The sequence below is a fragment of the Argiope bruennichi genome, chromosome 2 (assembly GCF_947563725.1).
Source record: "Argiope bruennichi chromosome 2, qqArgBrue1.1, whole genome shotgun sequence".
In the NCBI taxonomy this organism is placed as follows: Eukaryota; Metazoa; Arthropoda; class Arachnida; order Araneae; family Araneidae; genus Argiope; species Argiope bruennichi.
The window spans coordinates 94,934,903-94,960,319 of NC_079152.1; the positions used below are offsets into that span (position 1 = coordinate 94,934,903).

At 28.9% G+C, this 25,417-nt stretch overlaps 1 protein-coding gene across 3 annotated transcripts; it reads right to left on the reverse strand.

The window, feature by feature from the left end:
- Positions 1–17,867: 17,867 nt before the first annotated feature.
- On the reverse strand, positions 17,868–24,891 carry LOC129961879 (SCO-spondin-like). 3 transcript variants are annotated; one of them, XR_008783844.1, is made up of 4 exons: positions 22,491–22,600; positions 22,006–22,176; positions 20,624–20,815; positions 17,868–18,144 (listed from the first exon to the last, which is right to left on the reverse strand). XR_008783844.1 is itself a non-coding variant. In XM_056075495.1 (4 exons), the coding sequence occupies exons 1-4, from the start codon at positions 24,789–24,791 to the stop codon at positions 17,999–18,001; spliced, it is 567 nt and encodes a 188-aa protein (XP_055931470.1). In that variant the 5' UTR covers positions 24,792–24,891; the 3' UTR covers positions 17,868–17,998. The 3 variants fall into 3 exon arrangements, 1 of the variants encoding a protein (XP_055931470.1); XR_008783845.1 differs by lacking the exon at positions 22,491–22,600 and adding an exon at positions 22,313–22,427; XM_056075495.1 differs by lacking the exon at positions 22,491–22,600 and adding an exon at positions 24,734–24,891.
- Positions 24,892–25,417: the final 526 nt, after the last annotated feature.

The window sequence follows — 25,417 nt, forward strand, 5'->3', positions numbered from 1 at the left end:
TCACAGAAAAAAGAAATTTTTTCTGTGAGGGAATCAGACAAGAAAGTCTAATAATGATTCCTCGTGACCCGAAAATCCGCTGAAATTAGGCCTAAGAGATATATCATTTTAACAAAAAGGACAATACAAACAACTAATTAGAAGAAAATAACCACTAATAAGTAAAAATACAATAACAAAATAACAATCCCTTTTTTTGAATCCTGCCTGAGGGTGGCCCTTGAAAAAGTCTTCAGGCCGGATTCTTTTTTTATTTGGTTTATTTGATTTTCCTATTTACTTGAATTTAATACTTTTGTTTCATTTTGATTCTCATGCCTTGAAGAACACCAGGGAATTTTCATTGCATTTCGTTTTCTTTTATTTTGAATTAGCAATTACAAACACAGATACGTGCAAGTACACCAATTGCATAAATATAAGAATCGAGCGAAATATTCCCTTTAACATAAAATATTTCTCGATATCTCTACGATTTTGATCGATATTTTGAATGCTGTGAAAATGTAACAATATTGTTGCACATTTTGTGCTATTAGAAATACTTCAGAAAAATCATCATGGCTGACTACCAACTATCATACACCGTTAGTACCCCTTGATATTCCGTGCCTCCGTTTATACCCTATATTCTCAATCGCCAAATAAAACATTTGCTACAAAGTTAAGACCACAATTTATTAGAATCATTAAATGAAAGACAACGATAAATTTTAAACTCCTGTATTTTCACTACCAAAAATCGTCCTTAAAAATGAAATTATAATCATTGAATTAAATCGCGTAATTCATGAAATCCTGAAGTGTGGTTGTCGATAAATTAGAAAAGATTAACAGATATATTATTTACTTTATCGGCATTTAAGAATATCGATAAACTTTTAACAAAAAAAAAGCCTTCTAAAAGAAGGAGTTTTACTCTCTTTTACACTTCGTATCTAAAATAAAAACAAATTTACATAGTTTTGTTTTTTTAATACAATAGTTACAGATCGTAGAAATGGTCGATTTGCCAAAAAACATATGGTGAAACATTTCGAAAAGCTGTTGATCACTAAATCTTCATATGATTGAATGTATCTTTCATCGATAAAACTCTTGAAGTGCTCTCAGATTAAGATATCATAATCGAATTGTCGAATTTGTCAGGGAAATCTTATGTAAAAAAATGAGTGTTTAGAGACTTATGAAACGAGCTCTTAAATCAATGAAGAGAAAATTTAAAAAAAGAGAAAATTTGGAAAAATCTTCTTTATTCTTTCTTTAATTTGAGCAGAATTCATGGAATGAAATTTTATACATTATACCGAAGTAATTGTTTACTAAAAGATTCAAATTAAATCTTTATTGTTTTTCGAAAACTTCATTTATGTGTTTAGAAAAGAAAATTGAATTTTTGAACAAATTTTATAATTACCTACCTTTCTAAGAGTACCGTATTCTGCGTCGCCTTAAATTTTATATTACTGTTGATGCAGAGGCTCTCTCAAGCACCTATCTTAGAAATTTCAATCATTAAAATGTTTTGACTTTACTAAGTTTTCACAGTACCTACATACATTCGTACCTATCTTGCATGCAATCACTTTTTCCATTTCCACGCACAATTTCTTACGTAAGATCTGTTCTTATTGCATACTCAATTATCTACATTTTCATTTTTGCATGATATCTTAAAATTACTCAAACTATTCATTTAAATATTAATAAATTTTTTCCAACTCTTCAGCAAAATTGTTATCTGCTTCTTTGTTAAGAATCAAATAAATGACAAGAATTTAAAATTAATGATGATAAATAAAACAATAACACACCAATATCATTTCTAAATGTTGTTCGTTAAAAAAATCTGAGAACAATTTTTTTTTTAAATTATTGTTGGACATTTGAATTATTTCAGTGAGTATGATTTTCTTTTTAATTAGTTTCAATTTTCTTTTAAATTTAACAATTTAATTTCCATGAATTAAATTTGCAGGTGAACTGTAAATCTATTTAAAAAAATTTGGTTACTTTTCGGTAATTAATATGAATTTATTATATATAGAAATATTATAGTATTTATAAGATAAAATTCAATTTTATATGTTTCCAGGTAAACGAAAATGACTGCTAGATCATTGATTTTTATTGTTGTTATTGTAGTCTCATTAGTAACTAAGTTTTTCCAAAAATATTTATACATTCCATTATTATTTTTAATTTCTAATTTTGTGATAATTTTGTCAGAAATTTCGTTAATTAATCGGAAGTCGAATTTCTTTTTGAAAAAAATTCGGCTTTTCTTAAACATTTACTTCTATGAAATCTATAGTTGTTTTATTATGGCATAGATAGATGGCAGCACGTCATTAACTTTTACTTAATAGGCATAGAGAGAAAAAATACGAACTAGAACATCTATCTTAAATATTAGTATACTTATTCATTTATTATCAAAGTATCTCTACTAACAATAAAACACTTTTCTGTATATATTTTTGCCTATCTTTCAATTTTTCACTCTCACAGAAGACTATTTCAACAGGAGTTTCTAAATTCGATGTAATTATATATTAGAAGTTCCGCATGTAAACTTGGCAACAATATTCCTTACGAATTTTAATTAATTCTTAATTTTAACTCTTATTTGCCTGATACTTTTATAATACGCCCTGGATTATATTCTAGAGTTCAACAGTTCTACTTTACGTAAGCAATTATTATTATTATTATTATTATGATTTATTTATTTATATTTTTGAAATTTATGATTGCTTTATTATGAAACAGATAGATGGAAGCACGTTCCAATGATTCGAAATGATCGCATTTTCTTATATTCATTTTTGGTGGAAGTATTATACAAAAATTGTTACGACTTATCTTAAAAATCATACATAATTTATTGTCATTCAATTTACCTACCAAAAAACTTTTCCGAAAATAAATTGATGAATATTTTTTAATATATTAATTTTTTTAATTAATATATTTAAGAGCATATTTTCTAAAAATATTTTCATTGTTGCAACGAAATTCATATAGATTTTCATTATTATGCTAATATTTTATAGCGTATTTATTGTCCATCCTTAAAATCTAATTTTTAAAATTAATTTATTCTGTCTCTTTTTTAATATTATAACATTAATAAATTTTTGTAAGGAATGCTATAAAAAAGTGCCCGAAAATTCATAAGTCAGCACTTTGGTGGTTTATATATTTTGCGGCCATTAGCAATACACATTGTAAAGCCCCTCTTTAAATAAGAGGGTGAATGAAGCTGCACATTTCAGGACATTTTTTGCATGCTAACGAAATATATTAGTTTAATATATAGTTTTTTAAAATTAATATCCTTATTATGTGTTTCTATTTAGTTATGTAGTATGACTGTGCGGCATCTACGTTTGTACCCAATATTATCCATTCACGATAAAGCTGATATTCCATTTTATAAATATTTAAATAATTAAGTGAAAATAATGAAACATAGAGGAACCTGGCTGAATATATTTCATAAAATGTTAATATTATCCTACTTTTCTTATCATTTACAAATTTGTACTCGTTGCATAGTTATTGGTAACTAGAAAAATAAAGCTTTTTTATATCCATCTACTAACTACTACCTATCTGACCAGTGGCCCTAGGTAGCTTTCTAGTTTCCCTAGTTCGAAATCCGCAAAGAAGTAAACAATTATGGATTATTTTTTATTTTAATTTGTCTAATTCTAACGCTGATGCTCTTTACAATTCATCTCCCACTCCTAACTTAAAGTTTTTTTCTCCTCACTGTATCGTCCTTGTTATTTTTTTTATTGAATCATTAAATAAATCCTCCTACATATTATGTAAACTTGAAAAATATTCCATAATAAATATATCATTCTGATACCGAGTATTATTATTTAATCTTTATTTAATCGATTACAATATTATTAAATTGTTATGAGCATATTTTTATTCAAAAAAAGAATTTATCGATTTTTTTCAGATTCAGAATATGGTATATTTTATAGATCAGGTAGTTTTAGGGAGTAGTCAAGCATCTATTATTACAAAATATAGCATGACATTTCCAGGATATTTTTTTCGATAATCTTAATGTTTTACAATATTATGAATACATCATAACAATATTGTTTCAGCATTTTTTTTTCGATATAGTTAGAACAAGTAGAAAGTTCTTGAAATAATGAGAATTAAATGTTTCAAAATCTAATAACTAAGAATACTTCTTAAGCGACTCACCAACACAAATCTAATATTAAAAGTTTTAAATTAAGTTTTTGTGAATCCAGTTATTTTAGAAAACCATCGTATGGCCAAAGGTAATTAATATACAATAATTTTGAGCATTTAAACTGATTTTTAATCCTAAAGAAATTTAAACCACAAGAAAATGGATTTTTTTTCTTATAAATTTAGTGAATATCTTTAGTTAATTGATGCAAGCAAAGTAGAAGACACAATACAGAAAGTAAATAAATACACATCAATCTCTGCAAGTTCATAGTACTTCCCGATGTAGCATTAACCCTCTAAGGGTTCCACACGTATTTCGACGTAGCCCCATAGATGTCTTTAAAGTGCACCTCACGGATTTTAACGTAGGGTAACGAACGATGCAGATTCGTTTTGCACTGAAAATCACGTAGGGGTGTTACTGCACCGCAGATGGTATCGACGTATTTTAACGTATTTCTTTCCCCCTACCAGTTTCGACATCTTGATGAATTGGAGAGGAGACAACACAATGAAGTTTTACGGCCATTTAAGGAAGTCACAGGATCTGAGAGCCCGAAGATTCCTTTAGGCATGGGGCATTGTGATGGTGCCGGCGTTATGGAGGAATGAGGGGTGAAAAAGGAAAGGGCTCGCCCAAGAAAAGAGGAACAGGAATTTTTCCCCAATTGTGTCTCCCATAATGGCTCTATGTGAACTTAAATTTAAATTGCATTTTGTCTCAATAGTTTTTGTTTGATATCGATAGGGATAGGATTTCTTTGATCTAAGCGTTGCCTCAAAGTTCCATTGAGTTATTTTTTTCTTAATGTAGTTTTATGCTTACTTGTGATTAAACATCACATTGAAGTACTAGCAACTCGAAAGGGATATATTTAAAAAATTGCCATCAATATATAGTTAAAATATTAAATATATTTTTCATTCTTAGTTCAACTGTTATTATGATTCAAATTTATATTTTTATGCTAATCTATACCTCCAATTATTTTTCACGAAGTAAACAGATGCAAATGAATTTTGCGTTTTTAAGCAGTCTAAATTTCACAGAATATAATAAAATATATTATTATATTGTTTCTCTTATCTTGTAAAAATTTGGAATAATGTGTCATTTTTTATAATGCGACTCCTTTTCAAAGTTTTTTTTAAAGAACTGAATAGAATAATTTCATTCAAATTCATAAAAGAAACAAAAACATTTTTTTAAGAATTATGTATATTCAGAAAATTATTAATATTTAGTCTTAATATACCTTGATGTAGATGAAAGCAAATAGTAAAATAAATTTAATTCAGGGTTTGATTTATTTTGTTAGGAATATTAAGAAACGAATCGCATTGTAAAAGTCTTAACATTGTAAACTATCTGAAGATATTTTTTCAACAGTTTATCAAAGAAGATATATTTCTTAGATAAAATTATAGATCTCTAAAACACTTCTAAAAAAAATAAGTAGGTAGTTCAAAAATTCTGTTCTTATTTTACAAGTCTTTGAAGCAGTATTTTTTTTTTTTTTTTTTTGTAGATAAGTTAATGAGCATTCTTCAATATAGAATAAAATCTGAGTGGATAAATGAGATAACTTTTGGTGAATCTTGTGCTAAGTACAGAATGAGTTTTAACTATACGTTTTTAAGGATGTTCTAATACAAAATGGTGCAGATAAATTCCTGAATGGTGCATGGATAATAAATTATTTTTGAATATTCAAAAGCGTAGCATTCATAGTTATGCCTTGAAATCACAACCTGCTATTTTCTCCTATCAAATAAATGACTTTGCATTACTTTATTCAGATTTTTTTACTGATGCTGGTGTTACTTATGGAAGAAAACTTCATAAACTGCACACTAATGCAGGATCGATGTTAAAGGTTGTTGGGCCCAAACAGGAAAACAATTATTATTATTAAAAGCAATCCAAGGTTTACAATCAAAGTAAAGATCAATGGTAGCATCAGCATTCTTACTTTTTCCTATTCATCTGCTTATGCAGTGTAGCGCTATCCATATTTCTTAGCACATTTTGAATAGAATCAAGTATGGATTTGGTGCGTCTTCCTATCCTTTCAGACTGGAGCAAAAATTCGACACATTCGCAATAACGATATCAAACCAACTCACCAAACTTCATTTATCTATATTGTATGTGTGCGTGTGATTTCAAATAATTATTTAAACACTCATGTGTAATAAATCCTTTGTCAGAATACATTTAAAAAAATTAATACAAATCTACATTTTGATAAAATTGCATGATACATTTAATTTATCTCGATGCTTCCGTTTTGGGATATCATGTACATGCATACATGACTTTTACACACAGATTTCTCATCAATCAGTTTATCTAATATTTGAAGATAAGATTACATATAAATTAATTACAATTAATTATAGAAAGGTTTCTATATGTTGATTTACGATAAAGAAAGAAATCGTTTCTCAAATTCTTTGACTGGAATGATTCCTATTGAATGCTCAGCCTTTTTAACCTAAGCTATTGAATGGGGAGGTTAAAAAAAAGTTAATAAAGGGTTTTAAAGGGTTGAAAAAAGGGATTAAGCCATATCCAGTATGCTATATTAAACTGAAATTTGAGAAACAATTGTTTATTTTTTAAACCAATTATATAAATAATATTGTCAATCATATATTAATTTTCCTTTTATATGAGGGCTAATGACTATTGATATATCATCAATGATCACCTATCATATATATATATATATATATATATATATATATATATATATAATATCTTCTCAGTATATTCAGTTGATACGTCTATGGCGGAATTACTTCCAAAACCTTTTGGTATTCTACTTGCCCCAGTCATTCGACCAAATCTGTCAATTTATATTTCATAATAAAACCATTGGCCATTAGATATATCATCAATGATCGTCTGCTCTATATAATTTTTCAATTTCGAAAGAAGAAAAAAACGCCTTTTTTTAATGTATTTTCATTTTGAAATAAATAAATTCTTTCTTTCCACTATTTGGCTGCATGATTCATCAACAATTCAATCAAGTTTATTAATTTTTTCTACCGCTTGGAGATATATTTGATAAATTATAAAAATAAAGTATCAAGCGTTGTGGATGGGTACAATTTGTTTCAAACATTTTTTTTTTTTTTTTGTAACCATGTTTCTCTGCGCGTTGGGGAACGTGAATACAGAATTTCTGCGAAACATGCGAATAACTTTGTATAATAAATTTTACGAAAATCAGTTCTGTGATACTTGAAGTTTATAAATATTTTACTGAAGCAGATATGTATTGTAATGCTTAAAACTAGTTAAATGAATATTATAATTCGCTATAACTATACTGCATAATATTTTAATTATTCTAATAATTTATATATTAAAAATTTTCTGTTCTTTATATAATATATATTATAAAGTGACAAAAGAAAGCGACAGGAATTTGAGGTTGAGTTTTGAGGTTGAAATGGATTTATCTTCATGATTCCTCTATGAGCTTATACTGCGGCCATGAATTTATACTTTTGTTCCTTTTGCTTGGCTCCTTTTTAGTATTAGTTTCTATATATGTATTTCCTCTTTAAAAAATTAAAATTACTGAATTTGTGTATTTTAGTAATGCGTTTATTATTCTTGTTGTCACGTGAAGGATTTCCTTTTAAAATATTTTCATTCTATTACTTTTTTTAATGGATTTTGCTGTTGAATTCTGTTCATAATTGTCCTTATTGTGAGGATATAGAAACAACGCAAGAATAAGCAACACATTGAAAATATTTAAAAAGTATATCAACTTTTTTTTATTGAAATGGCTGTTATTTAATTATATAAAGTTTTTATAAAGTAAAATGCGTTTTCCTGTATTAAATCCAACATCCTACACAACTGTGAAAAAGATTTCAATTTTTGGTTAGTTCTTTTGGAAGTTATCAAGAAGTACAGTAAGTAAAATGTTCTGTTGAGTAAAATGTTGAGTTGAGTAAAATGTTCGGTCTGTAGAAAAACGGCGGCCCAAACTCACAGCGACACGGGTGGCATTTGAATCCGTATAGTGTGAGACGAGCCTTAGGGCCACACGGATGGTTAATCGCGAGATGGTCTTTCTGATTTAAAGGGGGGGATCCATAAATCAATGGAATAGTTTACAAATTAGAAAGTAACTGCTTTATAAAGGCTTTTTTTTATCAAGATTTAATTTGATAAGTTTGTGAAATTAAGTCAGTAGATGTAATCGTTTAAACACTATTATTAATTTTCGACAAAAAATATGATTAAAAACTAAAATCAACTTTTGATAATAATACGACGTGATGTTCTAAGACTGGGCATATTTTGTAAGTATCAAATTTCGAGAATCTGTGAATTATTCTTTTCAATAACGAAATACAAAGAGTGATTATTTAGTTATGGTAAAAGATAGCTTCATACTTAATGAACTAAGGTATGCGATTAATATATTCCTTCTAATATTGAATGTGTTTATTTACTAAATGCGATCTTCAGATTTATTTTGAATTGTTCTGAATAATCATATAATAAATCACCATAGCACTCATGACATAAATCATCATAAAACAGATTTCAAAACAAACATCATAATATTGATTTATTTAGAGGAAATAACAGGAGATGTAAATGTTATTTATGATTTCCAAGTATGTTAATTGTTGTAATATAATTTAGAATACGGTTTATTAAGTTATAATCAAAATAAGAAGTGTTTACGTCCTACGCGTAACTACTAAACCTTTTTTTACTAATTAAAAAAAAAAGAAAGAAAAGAAAAAAACTTTATTTTTGTGTATTTCAAAACCGATTCAAGGCTAATGTCAATGATTCTGGATACAAGGCTACTTTCATAAATGAAAGTAATTGCTTACACCGGTAATTACTTCTAAATAAGGAACCAGTTACCTCTTACGCTGGTTTTCGAGAGTTTTCACACTATGCTGTCAAATATTTGTAAAATTTATACATCCCAATTTCACTGAAATACGAATATCACTATTTCTTCACTAAATCCATTTACTTATATAGTTTGATATTTTTACAATGTCTATGGAGGTAATCAACAAAAGTAAAAACTTTTCTAGTAAGCAATTAAAACTTCCAAACTTTGTTTCAAATACAGTTCTAAGACATAAAATTTCTTAATTCAATTGTGGAATTGTTGCGGTTCCTACCAAAGCAAGACGCTTATTCTTTTATTGAATCCATCGTCATGAATTATTGTTAAAAAAAAATGTTTTCGGTGATTGTTATCTTCACTCCTAGCGATCATTAGAAAGAGAAAGAAAATGGAATGTTGCAAAGATACGTTAATGCAACATATGCTTTACAAGTTTAATTTTACATATTTAAATCATCAATTACTTTTCCACAGTAAATTTTATAAAAATATGTAAGCACAATTGAAACTTTTGTCATTTAAATTTTTTTTTGATAAAACTAGCAGAAATAGCAATGAATAAATAGTGTTTTCTTTTTTAGAATGCACGAAAATTAGAAAATTATTACGTCCATTGTATTTTTTTAAAGAACATCATAAATGTATCGAAATTTACGAGGAATGAAATACTCCTGTATAATATTTTAAAAGAATCATTTGTTTGTTCCTTTGAATATTTTTGAAGATAGCAATTTCTTTGAATATGCACACAAAATAGTGAAAAAAGGTGGGAAAAAAATAGCAAAAAAAAGTCGATAATTTTAATAAATTTCTAAAACATTTTAAAATCAATAGAACAGTCTATAATTTCAAAAATAAATTTTAAATAAGGTCATTTAATCTGCATTTACCCTGATATATTTGATGAGGTTTTAATTGAAATTTTCATTATTTTGAAACATTTAAAAGCGAATATGCCATTATTTTTCAATAAAAAAATGTTTAAAAAAAGTATTGAACTTTAAAAAAATTGATGTGATATATTTTAGAGCCTGGGTCATTAATACATAAATAGTAAATCATATGGCTCTAGATTTGTATATTTTTTAAGCTACTCAATCAATTTGCTGATTTGCATATTTTATTATAATAGAAGATAATGCTATTTTAATGATAAATCGGTTTTATATTGTTATTTATACACATCTGATTGACATAACTATTTGTGATTAGTCCTAATTTTAGACAAATGCTATTCAAATATTGATTACTCAGTAAAAAATATTACAATGATTTATTTGAAAGAATAATAAAGGAATATGAATGGAATTTGAATCCTCATTAATTACTTATTTTATATATATATATATATATATATATATATATATATATATATATATATATATATATATATATTATATATATTATATATATAGTGAGACCGATGAGAGTTTCTGTGCTTAAAATACCTAGCAAAAATTAAGAGAAAACCCTTCTGTTTATATTTGCTCTGTACAACTTTTTACAGAGCGATATTATCTACTATCGGGGTTAAAAAGCAACAAAACTGGATCCCCATACACTATTCCTAGAAACCATCTGACTTTTCTAGCCATAAACGAAAGCTATAAGATCTGACATGAATGAGCGGTAATTTGCGCATACCCCAGGGTTTGTAGACCACCCGTGAAGAAGAAGAGGGGAAAGAAAAAAGTGCTCGCGCTTGCTGTACATTTCTTTAGGAAAACCGAAACGATTGTGAGAGAGAATACTAGTCAAGTTTAGTTCCCTTTTTAGAGGTTTCAGACGTAGAATGAAAACGCTCAGAGGGTTAATCAATATCTAAGGCAATCCGATCTATAAATACTTCTCATGCTCCTTTTTATTGCTGTGTTAATTTTTTGTATTCAAAAAGATCAAAGAAACAAATTCGTCACTTGCATTGAAAATCTCTTCCACCTCAATATTCTTCATTTGTATTTGTAACACTGTTATTGATTTCAATCTCACGTAATCAATAAAATACAATATTTTATTGTATTTATGCTGCTTGCAATAAGGTTTATTTAGTGTAAAGTATAACAGTTTGAATTAGTGCTGAAATCACGCAATTGTAAAAAAAAAAAAAATGGAAAGACTTTGTTGCTATGTGCCTAAAACCATCATAAAAGCGTAGTTATTATGGATCCAACCTGTTGAATTAAACAGGGAACAAGCAGTAATTTTCAAAAATTTGAAGGGACGGGGGGGGGAGAAGACAATCAATTATCTTTTTATGATTATGAATTGCATGATTCTTACTTTTTCGTATGAGAAATACATAGAAAGTATTGTAATCTTTAAAAAAAATCGAACTCCAGGTTGGACGAATTTCCATGTTTCAGATCTCCCAGGGTTCTAAAATCATATTTTTATAATTATGTTTCTATGCCTGCGAACTTCATAACTCAAATATGCTCTGAGATAGACGGATAACAATTAGTTTTGGGGCTTTTGACCAATTTTGTATTTTTCTTTGAACGAAATCCATTCAAAGGAAATCTTTCTGATTGGCTGTTCCAGTGCAAGTAAACTCGATAACTACAAACTAGGTAGATAAAATTTGATGCATATGTTCAATGTATGTATGTTTGTATATATATATATATATATATATATAGATAGATAGATAGATAGATAGATAGATATAGATAGATAGATACCCATTTTTTAGCAGTTTCGTGACCGAAGAGAGAAGACACTTTTGAATTGTTTAAATTTCTCTTTATTCCGTGCCGGAAGACACAATTTATGTACAAGCAAGAGGTGACGAGATTCGTAAACATATATCGCGACACAGGAGCAAAAGAGCGAAAGAGATAGAAATACAGAGTGGTTATTATTAAAGTGCAAGTGTTTGAAGGACTGTAACCTACTTTGAGTGTATTGAGGAAATTTGGTATATGCTATATTTACAACATGGGGAAATGAATTACACGATACAAAATTTTAGTTCATTTTTTTACAATAGATGGCGCTGTAAATTAATAAAACGTTGTTTTTGCTTTGTACTATGTCAAAATGAATACCACTTCAATATTAAAATCATTATGATGAAAAAAGTCATGTATCTTTAAGCTATAGCCATGACTTTGTAAAAGACAGAACATGCTATTACCAAAATGTTCTTAACAAAAGAATAGCAATTATAATGCTGGCTCTTTGAAAGAATGTCGCCGTTTTAAAGATTTGACAGAAGGACCGATGTCTGCGAATGGCTTAAAGAAAATTATTAATAAATTTGAAGCTACAGGCGAACTTGGTGTGCTTCCTGGAACTAGAGGAAGAAGATCTGTGAACCAGGAAGTTGTGGAAGAGATTAGGGAAGCAATTGATACAGAGTTAGTAGATCAGCGACCTGTAAGCGCTAGAAGTGTAGCAAGGATTTTATCAAAACCATGGGTGACCGTATGCAAGATCTTGCGATGCATTTTAAGACGCTATCGGTATAAAATTAAAATTTTGCAGAAACTTGCAACCAGGCGATCTACAACAAAGGATTGATTTTGCGAACTTCATTCTTGCCAAAATTGATGAAAACGAATAATGGATTTGAAAGATTTTGTGGACTGATGAAGCACATTTTACTTTATCCGGACAAGTCAACACCCATAACGGTAAGATATGGGCTTCATCCAACGCATAGTGTTTTGGGGAAACTCTTGCATTCAACGTTTGTTACAGTAGTTCGTAGCATCATAAAAAGCACTAGTAATGCTCAAATTTTAGAAAGTAATGTGGTCCCTGCTTTGCAAGACAGAAACTGCCTCGATTCATCAATACTCATGCAAGAGGGAGCACCACTTCACATTACTTATTGTGTTACACTACTGTTTCACCGAACTTTTAGTGAGGATTGTATAGTTAGCAGATGTTTTCAAAATGTGTGGCTACCTCGTTCACCAGATTTGAATTCTTTAGATTTCTAGCTGTGGGGATATTTAAAAGATCGTGTCTACAAGGACAAACCTAACTCTGTTTTTGCTTTAAAAAGCAGGATTACTAGACATGTCCTAGAAATTCAGCAGGAAACAACAGGTGCTACTATGGAACACGCTGTCTTGCGTCTACAGCATTTGATAGCACTTGAAGGATCCCCTATTGAACAAATATTGTAATACATTCGCATTTCGTATTTTAACAAAGAAAATTTTTATAGTTACAATGAATAAAATATTGTCATTAAAAAGCGCCGCATATGACAAAAAGTTCAACTAACTTTTTTTATTGAGTAATTCATTTTCCCATGTTGTAAATATATCATATACCGAATTTCTTCAACATACTCCAAGTAGTTTTTCTTTTATAGTCCTTCAAACACTTGCACTTTAATTATAATCACCCTGTATTTTCGCTGTGGTTTTGAGCTATGATATTCTGAAAGAAATTTCTTTACACATATCGATTTAATTAAAGAGAATATATATATCTTTTTATACTTTCATATATATGTATATTATTTTTAATCATTTCACGAAAAATATTCTAAGTTTATTTTACATCAATATATTTCATTGCTGAAATGAAAAGTCGACATTAATATACATTTTAATATAAATTTCTACCGTATTGTTCCAGATAAATTACTAAACATCCATTATATAAATATCCATAGTAATAAAAATGTTGGTTTAGTTACCAGGTATTTAATCATGGTTCAGGTATGTTCATTCAGATATTTGAACCATGTAAATAAATATTTTTAATGCTCTCTCTTTCTTTGATTTCTATTCATGTTTATAATAATTAATCGTTTTGTTTCTTTTTATTCTGATAGAAACATGCTCAAATCTTAATTTGTTGAGTAGTTTTTAAAATGAGGTAAGTATTAAATTTCACAATAATTTGTTTATTGAATGTTTTAAAAAATAAAGAGAAAAAAAACAGAGTAGTCAAGTGTTGATTAATCATAACATGACTATTAATCAGGCTTGATTTGTCATAGTTTATATATATGTTACGGCCAAAGCCCGAAATCGGCCAGATCGCGAATTGGCCGGCCAATTCGCGATGTTGCTCTAAACGTACCGGCCAATGTCCGATCTTTTCTTGATTTCGGGCTTTGGCCGGCCAATTCGCGAAATGGCTGGGGACGATCGGCCAAAGTAGAAAGAAAGGAATCAAGAGTACATTGTTTTACACCCTGTTAAAAATGAAGTATTTAAAAATGAGTTGTTGTTTATAATGGCACTTGCCATGGACAAGCTCGCTGACGAAGTCAGCGATTTTAAGCCAAAGGAGCGTCTCTTGTTTTTAGTAGCGCCAACTAGGGCCAAGAGTACGTCTTAGCTACTCACGCATCACATTCGCGAGCTCAACCCCTTTTTACAGGGGGGCACATTCACGCATCTCACACATAGAACAGTTGAAGAACAACCATGCCCGAACCGGGACTCGAACCCAGGACGCCCAGATCACGGGGAAGACGCGCTACCCCTATGCCAGGACGCCGGCTTAAAAATGAGTAATTCTGTGTACTGTTTTTTTTTTTTTTTTTTAAGTACAATTGTTTCAGAAACGAGTTCAAATATAAGTGACACCTCTGAGTTAAAAATAAGCTTGTAATATATAAAAATATGATCTCGTTTATTCTGTTCTCATATTAAAGCCATAATAGAAATTATTCAGTGAACGTATATACTTTAACAACGTGATAGCGTGAAGATTATATTTGTACCCTTCAAAATGGAAGAATTATATCTTGAGCAAAGGCCTTGCGTATCGTGTATGAATACAAAGACAAATTGAGTATTCAGTTTTCAATTACCTTTAAGGGTGATCCTTAGTCTTTTTCTGCTCCATGGACCTAATGTTAAAGATCCCAGATCACATTGTCTCCCGAAATGTCGCTTCAAAAAATATGAAATTTTTTGCAAAGGCAAATAACAAAAATAAGGGCTAATTAAAACAAATATGTAGGACAAATAGTTCTGTTATTAATACCATTTAAAGACATTTCTTTGTTGGCGCCATCTGTCGAATTTCACCTACAACATGTCCTTATTTATATTTTATACATGAATATCATTATATTTATTTACCACTAGTCGTCTTTGGCGACCAGCCGGTTCACCAGTATTAATGATCGCTAAAATTTTCAGTTAATGTAAATTGCTCTCTTAGTAGCTTTTTCTCCAAAATATTTTTGAGCTTCATATTTTGGTAGTTATATGATTCAGTCGTACTTTTATGTAGGCCTTAAACAGTTCTGTTTCATTGTACTACTTACCCTAATGTTCTGTCAGTATCCATAAAATTTCTACTTTAAACTAAAGTGGAAATGTTAAACTGCAATCAATATAAAAGCTTTTTATATTAAAGCTAACCATGTCTTTTTTTTAAATACGAAAATTGAAATCAGAGTCGTTCAGCAGTGAAATCTGACCCATTTATGAAGTTTTTATGCATCAGTTTTAGAACTATCAACATTTTTATACTCACAGGCCAATCACTGTCTAGAAACCCTGGAGAGGATTAGCGTATCTTCGTTGAGACAGTCGGTGAAGTGGTCTAAAATCGCCAGTTTTTATAGAAGAGTGATATTGAAATTTCATAAATCAGTCAGTTTTAGTGATTAATTTAGTTGGTTTGGAGTTCAACAATTTTTATTAAAAATATTGGTGTCTCAAGAATATTTTGTTAAATCTGATTCAAAGGGTAGAGGACCTATGAAAAAATTTAAAATTCCTGATTCATCGGAGCATTTATTGACTAAAGTTATATTAAATATAATTATTTAGTTAATTTAGACCATTTTGTTAGCAAATGTATGCCCCAAATTAGCTGATGGTAGCTGATTAGAATGATTATCCTAAGTATATTAAACTATGTTTGCCTCAAATTAAATTGTTTTATAGAATTAATAATATAGGTATTGTCAAAGCTCAGAGTAAACTTTTCCTCTTTTACTTTTCAGAAAATATCTTATTTCATTTTTTTTATATATATATACAGACACCTGCAGAAAATTACAATTTTGTTTATTAAATTTGCAATAATAGTTGATTTATTTTTTAATTTAAACTTCTATCAATGTGATGGCAACACGTTGATAAAAGCTATTTTTTTTTAAATTTGACTTGCTCGTGCAGATTAAATTTTAGCATAATTTAATCTAAGCATAATTTATAAATTAAATTTTAAGCTTTAATTAAAAAAAGTTTTAATTTGATGCAAAAATCGATTTTGTGCTGTAATATTTTCTGGTTTTAGCGACAAAACGCCGAAATTACGCTTAATTTTTAATTAAAATTCTAATAAAAAATTTTAAAAAATCGCTCCACGGTGCACATTTCCGACCTCCAAGGTATATATATGCCAAATTCGATAACTGTTTGGACTGTAGAGCGCCAACACAGACACACACACGCGCGCGCGAGCACAAACATTCATTGAGCTTTATTTATAAGTATAGATTATCACATCGGGCTTTGGCCAAGGATTCCCGGCCACTTCGCGAAATGGCCAGCCAAAGTAGAAAATACAACATTAATTGCAAGTATTTCGGACTTTGGCCAAACCTCTTGGCCAGTTCGCGAATTGGCCGGCCAATATATATATGCCACCTTTGGAGACCACCTAGTTCTCAGAGATTCATGCTCGCTAAAGCTTTCTATGAAATATTTTATACAACTTATTCTTCTAATGCCTTTTCATCGAAATAATTCAGTTTGCAAATCTGATTGCTGCATAATATTATAAAAATTTTACGCCACTCTTTTCATTATACTATGTATTGAGCTAATTTTCTGCCAGTTGCTGGACGATTTTATCTTTAAATTAAAGCCTGAATTATTAAAATTCAATTTCCTTTACTGAAGTCAAACATATTTTTTTTAAATATAAGTAAAGAAACCAAAATGCCCAAACATTGAGGTCTTATGTGCGATAAAGAATATTTTTTTTAAATAATTTACGCAATAGTTCAAATTGTTATTTCATAAGCATTTCTCAGCTTAATCATGAAATTCAGTTTTTAGTTTTACTTTGAAAAAGATTTAAATAATGTAAATAATAATATTTTATTTTGTTTGAATCAATAAATGCATTTTTTTTAATTATGAAATTTTAATTCTAGATTTTCTTTTTGAGCATAAGGAATTATATTCAGTGAAACATTCTTGAAACTCACTTTTAAATAAAAGCATTTCGATCTTCTGACACCAATTCTATCTGAATTGTGAAGTTATGAATATCGGTATTTTAGAACAATTAACAATTTCATAATTATAGGCTATCTATCTTGGAAAATTCCGGGTGCTGATAGAGCTATCATTGAGACGGTTAATAGAGATCGTGTCAATGAAGATAATTCTAAAACAGAACGTTTTTTATAAAATTTAATGTTTTGATTTCAATTAAATGGAGCATTTTCCTATTTCTAATATCATTGTATCAAGAAAACTTTACTAAATATGAATCACGAACCTAAGGGTCTGTAGAAAAATATAAAATTCTTAATTCATCACAGCATTTATTGACTCAAACTGCATAAAATATAAATATTCACTTCATTCAGAGCACTTTTTTAGATATATATACTTAGTACCAAATGTTTAGAACTAAGCTATTGGGACCAGATTAGAATGGATATATTGTATATATAAACCATGTTTCTCTTAAATATTGGAGAAATTTTCAATTAATAATACAGACAAACACTTCCTTTTTTTAATTTTTTTTATCGTTAAAAAAACTTTATTTTGATCTTATAAAGCAGAATTTATAACATTTTAAAAAGCAAAACAAGCAAAATTTTCAACTTAAAAAAATACCAAGATTATATTTAGTAAACTTCTCTTATTTGTGTGAATCTGTAGGCATCTTTCCAAATGGTAGCACTATCAAGTGCAGGTGCAGTATAAATTATTTGGACCAACGCAACGCCCTTTCAATTTCGTCATATATGACAGCATATTGCAAAGTTCATTACACTTCTCTTGGTCTGGACATCCGAAAGTTTCTGTGGTACTCGTGCTGCCTGATTGAACTGGAAATAAATAATTTGCATTATATTTTTTTTTTCAGTTTAATTCATACAATGTAAATTAACTTTGAATGTAGAGAAGATGATCAATACCATGTAGTAAATGGAAATTCAAAGAAGAGTATTATTCCCATTATTCTGAAAAAATTTTTCGATTTCCGAATTTTTTCTATCTTTAAAAGATTCCCTAAGGTTTTGAAAACTTCTCTTGGCTCTTAACAACACGAGAATTCTTTCATCTGAATAAAAACCTTTCAATTTTTTAAAATATATTTTCTTAATAATTTTGAGGAAGTAGAAAACTAAGAATTTGTAGAAAATTACGAATATCGTCGACGTGCTTACGAAACCATGTAATTCCAAATGTTTGGAATGGAAATGGAAATTTTTCAGGAAACATTATTAACTGTTTAAAATGTTCGCTAAGAACATTAATATAGTTTTATAAAATACTATTTAGATGCATTTATTCGATGAACTGACTTACAAGAATTTTAAAGTAATGTTTTTTTTATTAGAATCTAAGTAAATCCATCATAAATTTGGTACTTAAGAGTTTCTGAAACTAAGTGGATAATATGTTATATAACTTCTTATTCTACTATCAAGAAGGAGATTTTAATCGATCCCGCCAGAAAAAGTTGCAGATTATAGCAATTCAATGAATTTCTCAGCTCTACTTCATTACTAAACTCATTTAACTTAAAATTCCGACGGCGAAAATATTGTAAAAAAAGAGTCAACTTTTTACAAGAAGTAAGTAAGTAGCCTATGTTGGCAAATGGGGAAGGCTTGGTTACTTTATATGGTCATCAATGATATCACAAGATTACATATAACTGAAATTAATAACATTCAAATGAACGACATTATTGGATTGTAGATATGGAAGGAAATAGGATTATCTATTTTACCCAAAGTAAAAGTTGGGAAGGATAAATTTTCGTAAGTTCATTTCGAAAAATCAAATCTATTTAAAAATTTTAGATAACGTTAATTATTTATTAATAAATATAAATAATTATACAATATGGAACATTCAATTCGGATTCTGTATAAATATTTTCTTGCATCCCTTTATTAAATTGCACTCGGACGTCAGAAGCTAAGAACAACTCTTGGGAGGATATTTTAATCTTAAAACACCATACTATTCCAACACAAGAACCATTCATCAATGACATTGACCAATTTCATGTGCATCAAGTTTGATAAAATAATTTGGGAGAATTTGTCACTATAGTGATTTTCAAGATAGAAATTCACCACTTCCTAATCCAAAATCACATTCATGTTTATCTTTTTAAGTGGAAAATTAAATTTATCTCGATTTGATGCAAATCTGAATCTTCCTACATATTGAGGAATAAGAAACAAATTCAAGCAGAAAAACGAAGTCAGAATTAGCGTATATGTGAGCTATAGTAGACAGAAGTAGAGACAAAAAGGAAAAGAAACGAACTGTAACAAAGCAATTCCATTATTCTAGAATTTCTACAGAAGGAATGAAATTATAAATTTCTATTACAAGCTCTTATAATGGTTCCACAATTGCTACATACAATTCTTAATATTTTGAAAGATTCCTGCATTCTCTGTACATTATCGACAGCTAGAGATTGGAATGATAAGGTTTCCGACTACATGTCTGTTTTCTTCATAAAGATTTAAAAAATGAATGATAGATTAAGTGATCCATCAGTCTTATAAACTAATCCACTGCTATTACAACCTGATGTTTAAATATTGCCCAACTTTATTGATGATATAAGAGTGGGCTCTATAATATTAGAAACATCTTAACCATCTAGTTATTGAGGATCATATTCTTCTTCGAAAAGAACCCAACAGCACTTCTTTCAGAAAGAAAATATTCCATAACACCCAGTTAGTCAGTTCGAAAGAAAAAGGAAATCGAGCCAATAAGGTTTTAGTAAACTTTTATGTGGTTGCCTCTAAGAATACCTGCTGAAATATTTAAAGAATGTTTTTGGGTTTGAATACGAACATTCCCTATACAACAAACACTTACTACTGTATTAAGAAGGCTACATCATATCCTTCAGTTATGTATCCCTTGTCACCTTTGCATTACTTAGAACAATACAGTGTTCTTTCCTTTGATTCTGTGAAAAGTATTTTTAAATCTAATAAGGGCTACATGTCAGCATTATTTCGTTAATGAGGACCAAACTGCCACCAAATTTTTATTGTGGAAATACTTACTGTTAGGGAATCGTCACTAATATTTGTCAGATGATATCTTAGACCTTGCTAAAAGTACAATGCACATAGCTCGTTATGATGACTTCGTAAAGTTATTATGATAAAAAATAATTTGTGGGAAATAAAATTACAAATTTAACGTACAACACTATTGCCAATTGAATGCTAATACAGCAATGAAACCATCACATAGAGAAAAATTCTTAAGCTGCATTAATGGTTTATTTTCGTCTCATAGTCAATAATTTCAGATTACCTGAGCATGAGTCAAGAGGAACGCATTTTCCGTCCGGCCCCCTGATCAGTCCTGCGCCGCAAACGCATGCTCCTACACAAATATTTGATGCGCAGGCAGTCGGTTTGGTCCAATCAGAGCAACTTCTCTCACAATGGCCTTCGCACTCACTATATACTTCATCATCTCGGCAGATTGCTACGCTGATTAAATCTAACAAATAAATATAAGTAAGATTGTTATTTTTAACAAATAAAGCATAAGTTCTTCATTCATTGCATCAGAAGCATGGCTATATCTTTATATTGTGACATCAGGTAAAAATAAGTTAGAACTATCAGCCTTTAGTGACAACCTTTTTTTGTACAAATATTGACTTTTGATCTTATTAAGTCATGAGTAAGGAATGTATTTTTTAATTCCGCTTGTTTTTAATAGGACAGAAAAAATCAATTTAATTACTCTAATGCGTTGCTAATTACTGTGAATGCAAACTAAAAAGTGTAAGAGAAAATCCCATTGTGCAATTAATGACCAGCAGAGGTTTTTTTAATCTTAATGATGAATGTTATGATGAATAAATTTAAATTTCATCATATGTTAAATGCAAATTACAAAATTACATTTACCTTATGTTTGGTTCGTTATTCAAAAAGCATAATTGTGAGCGAATAACCAGAAATGAATAGCCGACTTCATTAAAGAATCACTGAAAAAACCTTGTTTTGTAAACAGCAGAAGCTAAGAAAGTTTCACTTCAACTTAGTTACCTATTGCGTATTGCATTTAAAAATTTTATTAAAAATAAAGAAAACATTCTGCAGAATTGAAAATGATATTAAAAAATGAGACGTTTGAATGAGAAGATGAAAACATTTTGAGTTTTAAGTTAATATAAAAGCTATTTATGAGAAATAACAATTTTGGGAGATTCGATCAGTCATTTCCATAAGTATGTCCTTTCGAATACCCATTTGATGAAGTTTAAGCCAATTTTGATACTAGATTAAACTTTCTGTTAGACGCCTATTTCTTGATTTCTTTTACATCTTCTCGTCTCTGATTGAAAGGACTTATTGATGAGATGGCAAGCTCTCTTCAGAATATTTCTAATAATATTTTTTTTATCAGCGAAGCGGTGAATAACTGCAACTGTAAATATGTTCATTGATGCAGTCTGAAATGTTCGTATAGCTATTTATTTATAATTATTCATGAATCTATTCATAATGTATGCGGCTCATAAAAATATTAGTACTTGTCTTATTTACTTTAAACTGATTTTTTTAAATACAAACCATATTTTTTTGGAATTTTACAATCTTACAAAAAGCATGTATGAGAATTTCTTATTAATTTTTCTTTTAAAAATTCTTAAAAATTACTTAATTTAAAAGTAGTACCTTTGGTTGGTTTTACACAATAAGGCAGCTTTTCTTTCCAACCTTTGGCATCAGAGCAGTGAAATCTACCCTCGTACTTGCCTGCACATTTCACCTCGCAGATAACTTCCGTATTGTCTCCTACACAACCGACAGTTCCATTATAGACTTGTAGAAAACACGGAGAAGTAGCTACAAATAGAATGCAGTTTAAATAAATTAATTCTTGTATCACATTAACAATCTTAAACAATCTCACTTAGCTAGAAACTCAGGCAATATGACAGGAGTTAACGCATGATTATGGTTTGATAAAACCTTGAATGACCATTTAAAATTTTAAATGATGTCCCCAATAATGACTCAAGGTTGATAACTCTCCAGATAAATGCAAAATTACGGATTTCTTATCAACTCAAATCCTTATATTTCTAATATTCAGTATCTTTTAGTACGCATACTTGAGATTTCAAGAAATAATTTAAGGATAGAAAAAACATCAGTACCTTTCAAAACGCCTTACTGATCGTTTGATCATTAGAATAGGAATTACACACTTGGCAGTTCTTAGATCTTCGCAACTGTCTGCATTTTTTTCTCTTCAATCAAAGAAAATCAGGATAAATTTAAGGAAGTTAGAAAACTGTTAAAAAATAAAAATGGCGAATAATTTTGCTGAATGATGCAGCGAAATTTTGTCATGTCTTTAATTCGCTGTTGAAATCATTTGCGGACGTATTTTTCGGTAACGCATTATTTGGAAATAATTTTCAGTAACACATTATGTGGAAATACGCATCAGTGACAAATAATGTAGAAATATGCTTCGGGACCAAATTATGTGGAAATATGTTTCTGTTACACATTATGTGGAAATATGTAAAAATAACACATTATGTGGAAATACGTTTTAGTAACCCATTATGTGGAAATATGCATCGGTGACAAATAATGTAGAAATATGCTTCGGTACCAAATTATGTGGAAATATGTTTCTGTTACACATTATGTGGAAATACGTTTTAGTAACCCATTATGTGGAAATATGCATCAGTAACACATTAATATTTTAGTTAATTTAATTATTTTACTTTTCCAAAGATCTTTATTTTTAGATATTTCATATTTCCTCTTGGTTATCTGGACATCGAAATTCTAAAAGCATATTATTATCGCCTTGTTATAACGTCATTTCTTTTTGAAACAGTTTCCTGCGCATTGCTTTGCAAATGAGAAAGAAAGGGTGATGAGTATGATTTGACTCAATTATCCATTTTAATACAGAGCTAACACTCAAATTTAAATTAAGGTGAAATTGAGTCATATCAAAGAGAAATGAAAATTTTCAAGATTTAGAAATGAAATAGTATCATAACAAGCTTATATGTTTGAAGTAACTGAAAAAAATCCTTTTATGCATATATAAATGTAAAATTGTTTCATAATGAAGTGAAATGAGTTAATTTAACATTAGTTATTTGCATGTTTGGGAGTATTTAGTTGCACGAAAAATTATATATAATTCTGAAAGGAAACGTGACATTATTTTGGCATGATTATCATTCATTTTGAATAATGTTGGAAGTAATTTTTGTACCCTAAATTATCCTCTAAATAAGAAAAATTGTAGGATATAAGGAGAACGACAGCAAAATACTATTTTTAAATAATATCAAATTTAAAAATAGTATTTTGCTGTCGTTCTCCTAATAACAAGCATTTCAAAATTAAATGTGAACAAATGTGATCAAAAGATGCTATTCTATGCTTTGACTCGACATGAATTAATTTAATGTTAAAATATATTTCTAAGCATAAACTTGTAAAATGAATTTATTCTCAATTTAGATTCGTTTTTTTTTTAATATTTTTATTATACTGGATTTGAAAGGTTTCTTTTATTAATAAATTTTAGTCAGCCTCTTCACGTGATTTTTATAGATAAGCTTATAAATAATGTAATAATTTGTTATTTAGTTTTGCATGTTCATAAATTATTTCCCCCTCATTCTGATCAATACTTTGCAAACTAAAGAATTTACAAAATAAGTTATATTTATGAATATCTTTGTTAAAATATTGGTTCATGTGTAACTCTTATTTATTGTTCCACATAAAGTGCTATATGATTAATGAACTCATTGAATGTAACTTTCAACTCCTAGAGGAAGTATTTCATATTAATTAAATCAATAAATTGCAAAATTTTTCCTGTAAAGACGGGGTTTTTTTACGTCTGCCATTTGATTTTTGAGCCTCGACAGCTATAACTTTAAAATAAGTATCATAACTAGCATTATGGCTATGCGCGTTTCACTCGCACCATAAACAGTCCCTACCAACGATGAAATAAATATTTTGAATGTTAATCTAAAACACAATATGAGATACAATAAATGACATAGACAGTCAAAAATAATTGTAGAAATATCGATTTAGTATACGAAAAATTATTTCACCCTCATTGACGATTACCGAATACTTTTAATACTACTTTATTTGTTTTATTTGGTCTCATCGAATAATAAAAATTCCATTAGGAAGGTTCATGTACAAAATAAATAGAACATGTATAAGGATATTAAAAAAACACGAATTTATGTCTATCAAGGTTTTAAAAACCTTGTTGTGGGATTCATAATCCAATTATGAAAAAGTGATTAATTGAAATTAAGTATTTCCAACATTTCCGGCAAATCATTTGGAAATCAAAAGCATCTTCTTTAAAATATAATTAATATTTACTTACATATAGGCACATCACTGTAAGAAAATAATCCTAATAAGTACCAAAGCCAAGGCGCCATTTTAATCTACAAATGCTATGAAAACAATTCCAATTCTATTAATAACTCTTGATTTCTTGTATATTTTAAGCTTGTTTAAGAGAAAAGCTAGAAAACTGATCTCCGAGAAATAACTCTATATGCATTTAGCTGAGCGCTGCTTATTTATATCAAGTAATTTTAAACGGTCATGAAAAGACTTCAGACATGACCGTTTAAAATTACCTGATAAGAGTAGTGTAGGAAAATATCGTATGGATTCCTTTCAGTTTCCGTTGCTGATATTTGACACCGTTAAGATTACGTTAAAAGTTAAATTGGTGAACAGTGTAATTTTTTTTACATTTTATTTTGATAAATCTCGTCTAAAGCAAATATATTTCGATAACTATTTATATCTCAAAAAATTGTTTAAGATAAGTTGTCATGCTTATCTCGTGTTTTTATAGAATCCTTAGCAAATATGTTTTTTTTTTTTTACCTAATATCTGTCTCTACTAATAATAAGGGGGAAACGTGTGTATTGTCATTTTTCAGAACACACTATTTAACGCAGAGCTACCAAATTTGGCGCACATATTATTTGTAAAAAAATATGCACATTAGAATGATTTTTTTTTAAATTTCAATTAGAATTTTAATTTACT

Bases quoted from the DNA above. Each gene is read 5' to 3' on its own strand.
- LOC129961879 (XM_056075495.1), bottom strand. From the start codon at position 24,791: ATGGCGCCTTGGCTTTGGTACTTATTAGGATTATTTTCTTACAGTGAT. The intron at 20,816-22,005 runs GTACTACTTTTA...TTTATTTGTTAG, and splicing joins TTGTGTAAAACCAACCAAAG to ATTTAATCAGCGTAGCAATC. The intron at 18,145-20,623 runs GTAATCTGAAAT...ATTTATTTCCAG, and splicing joins TCCTCTTGACTCATGCTCAG to TTCAATCAGGCAGCACGAGT.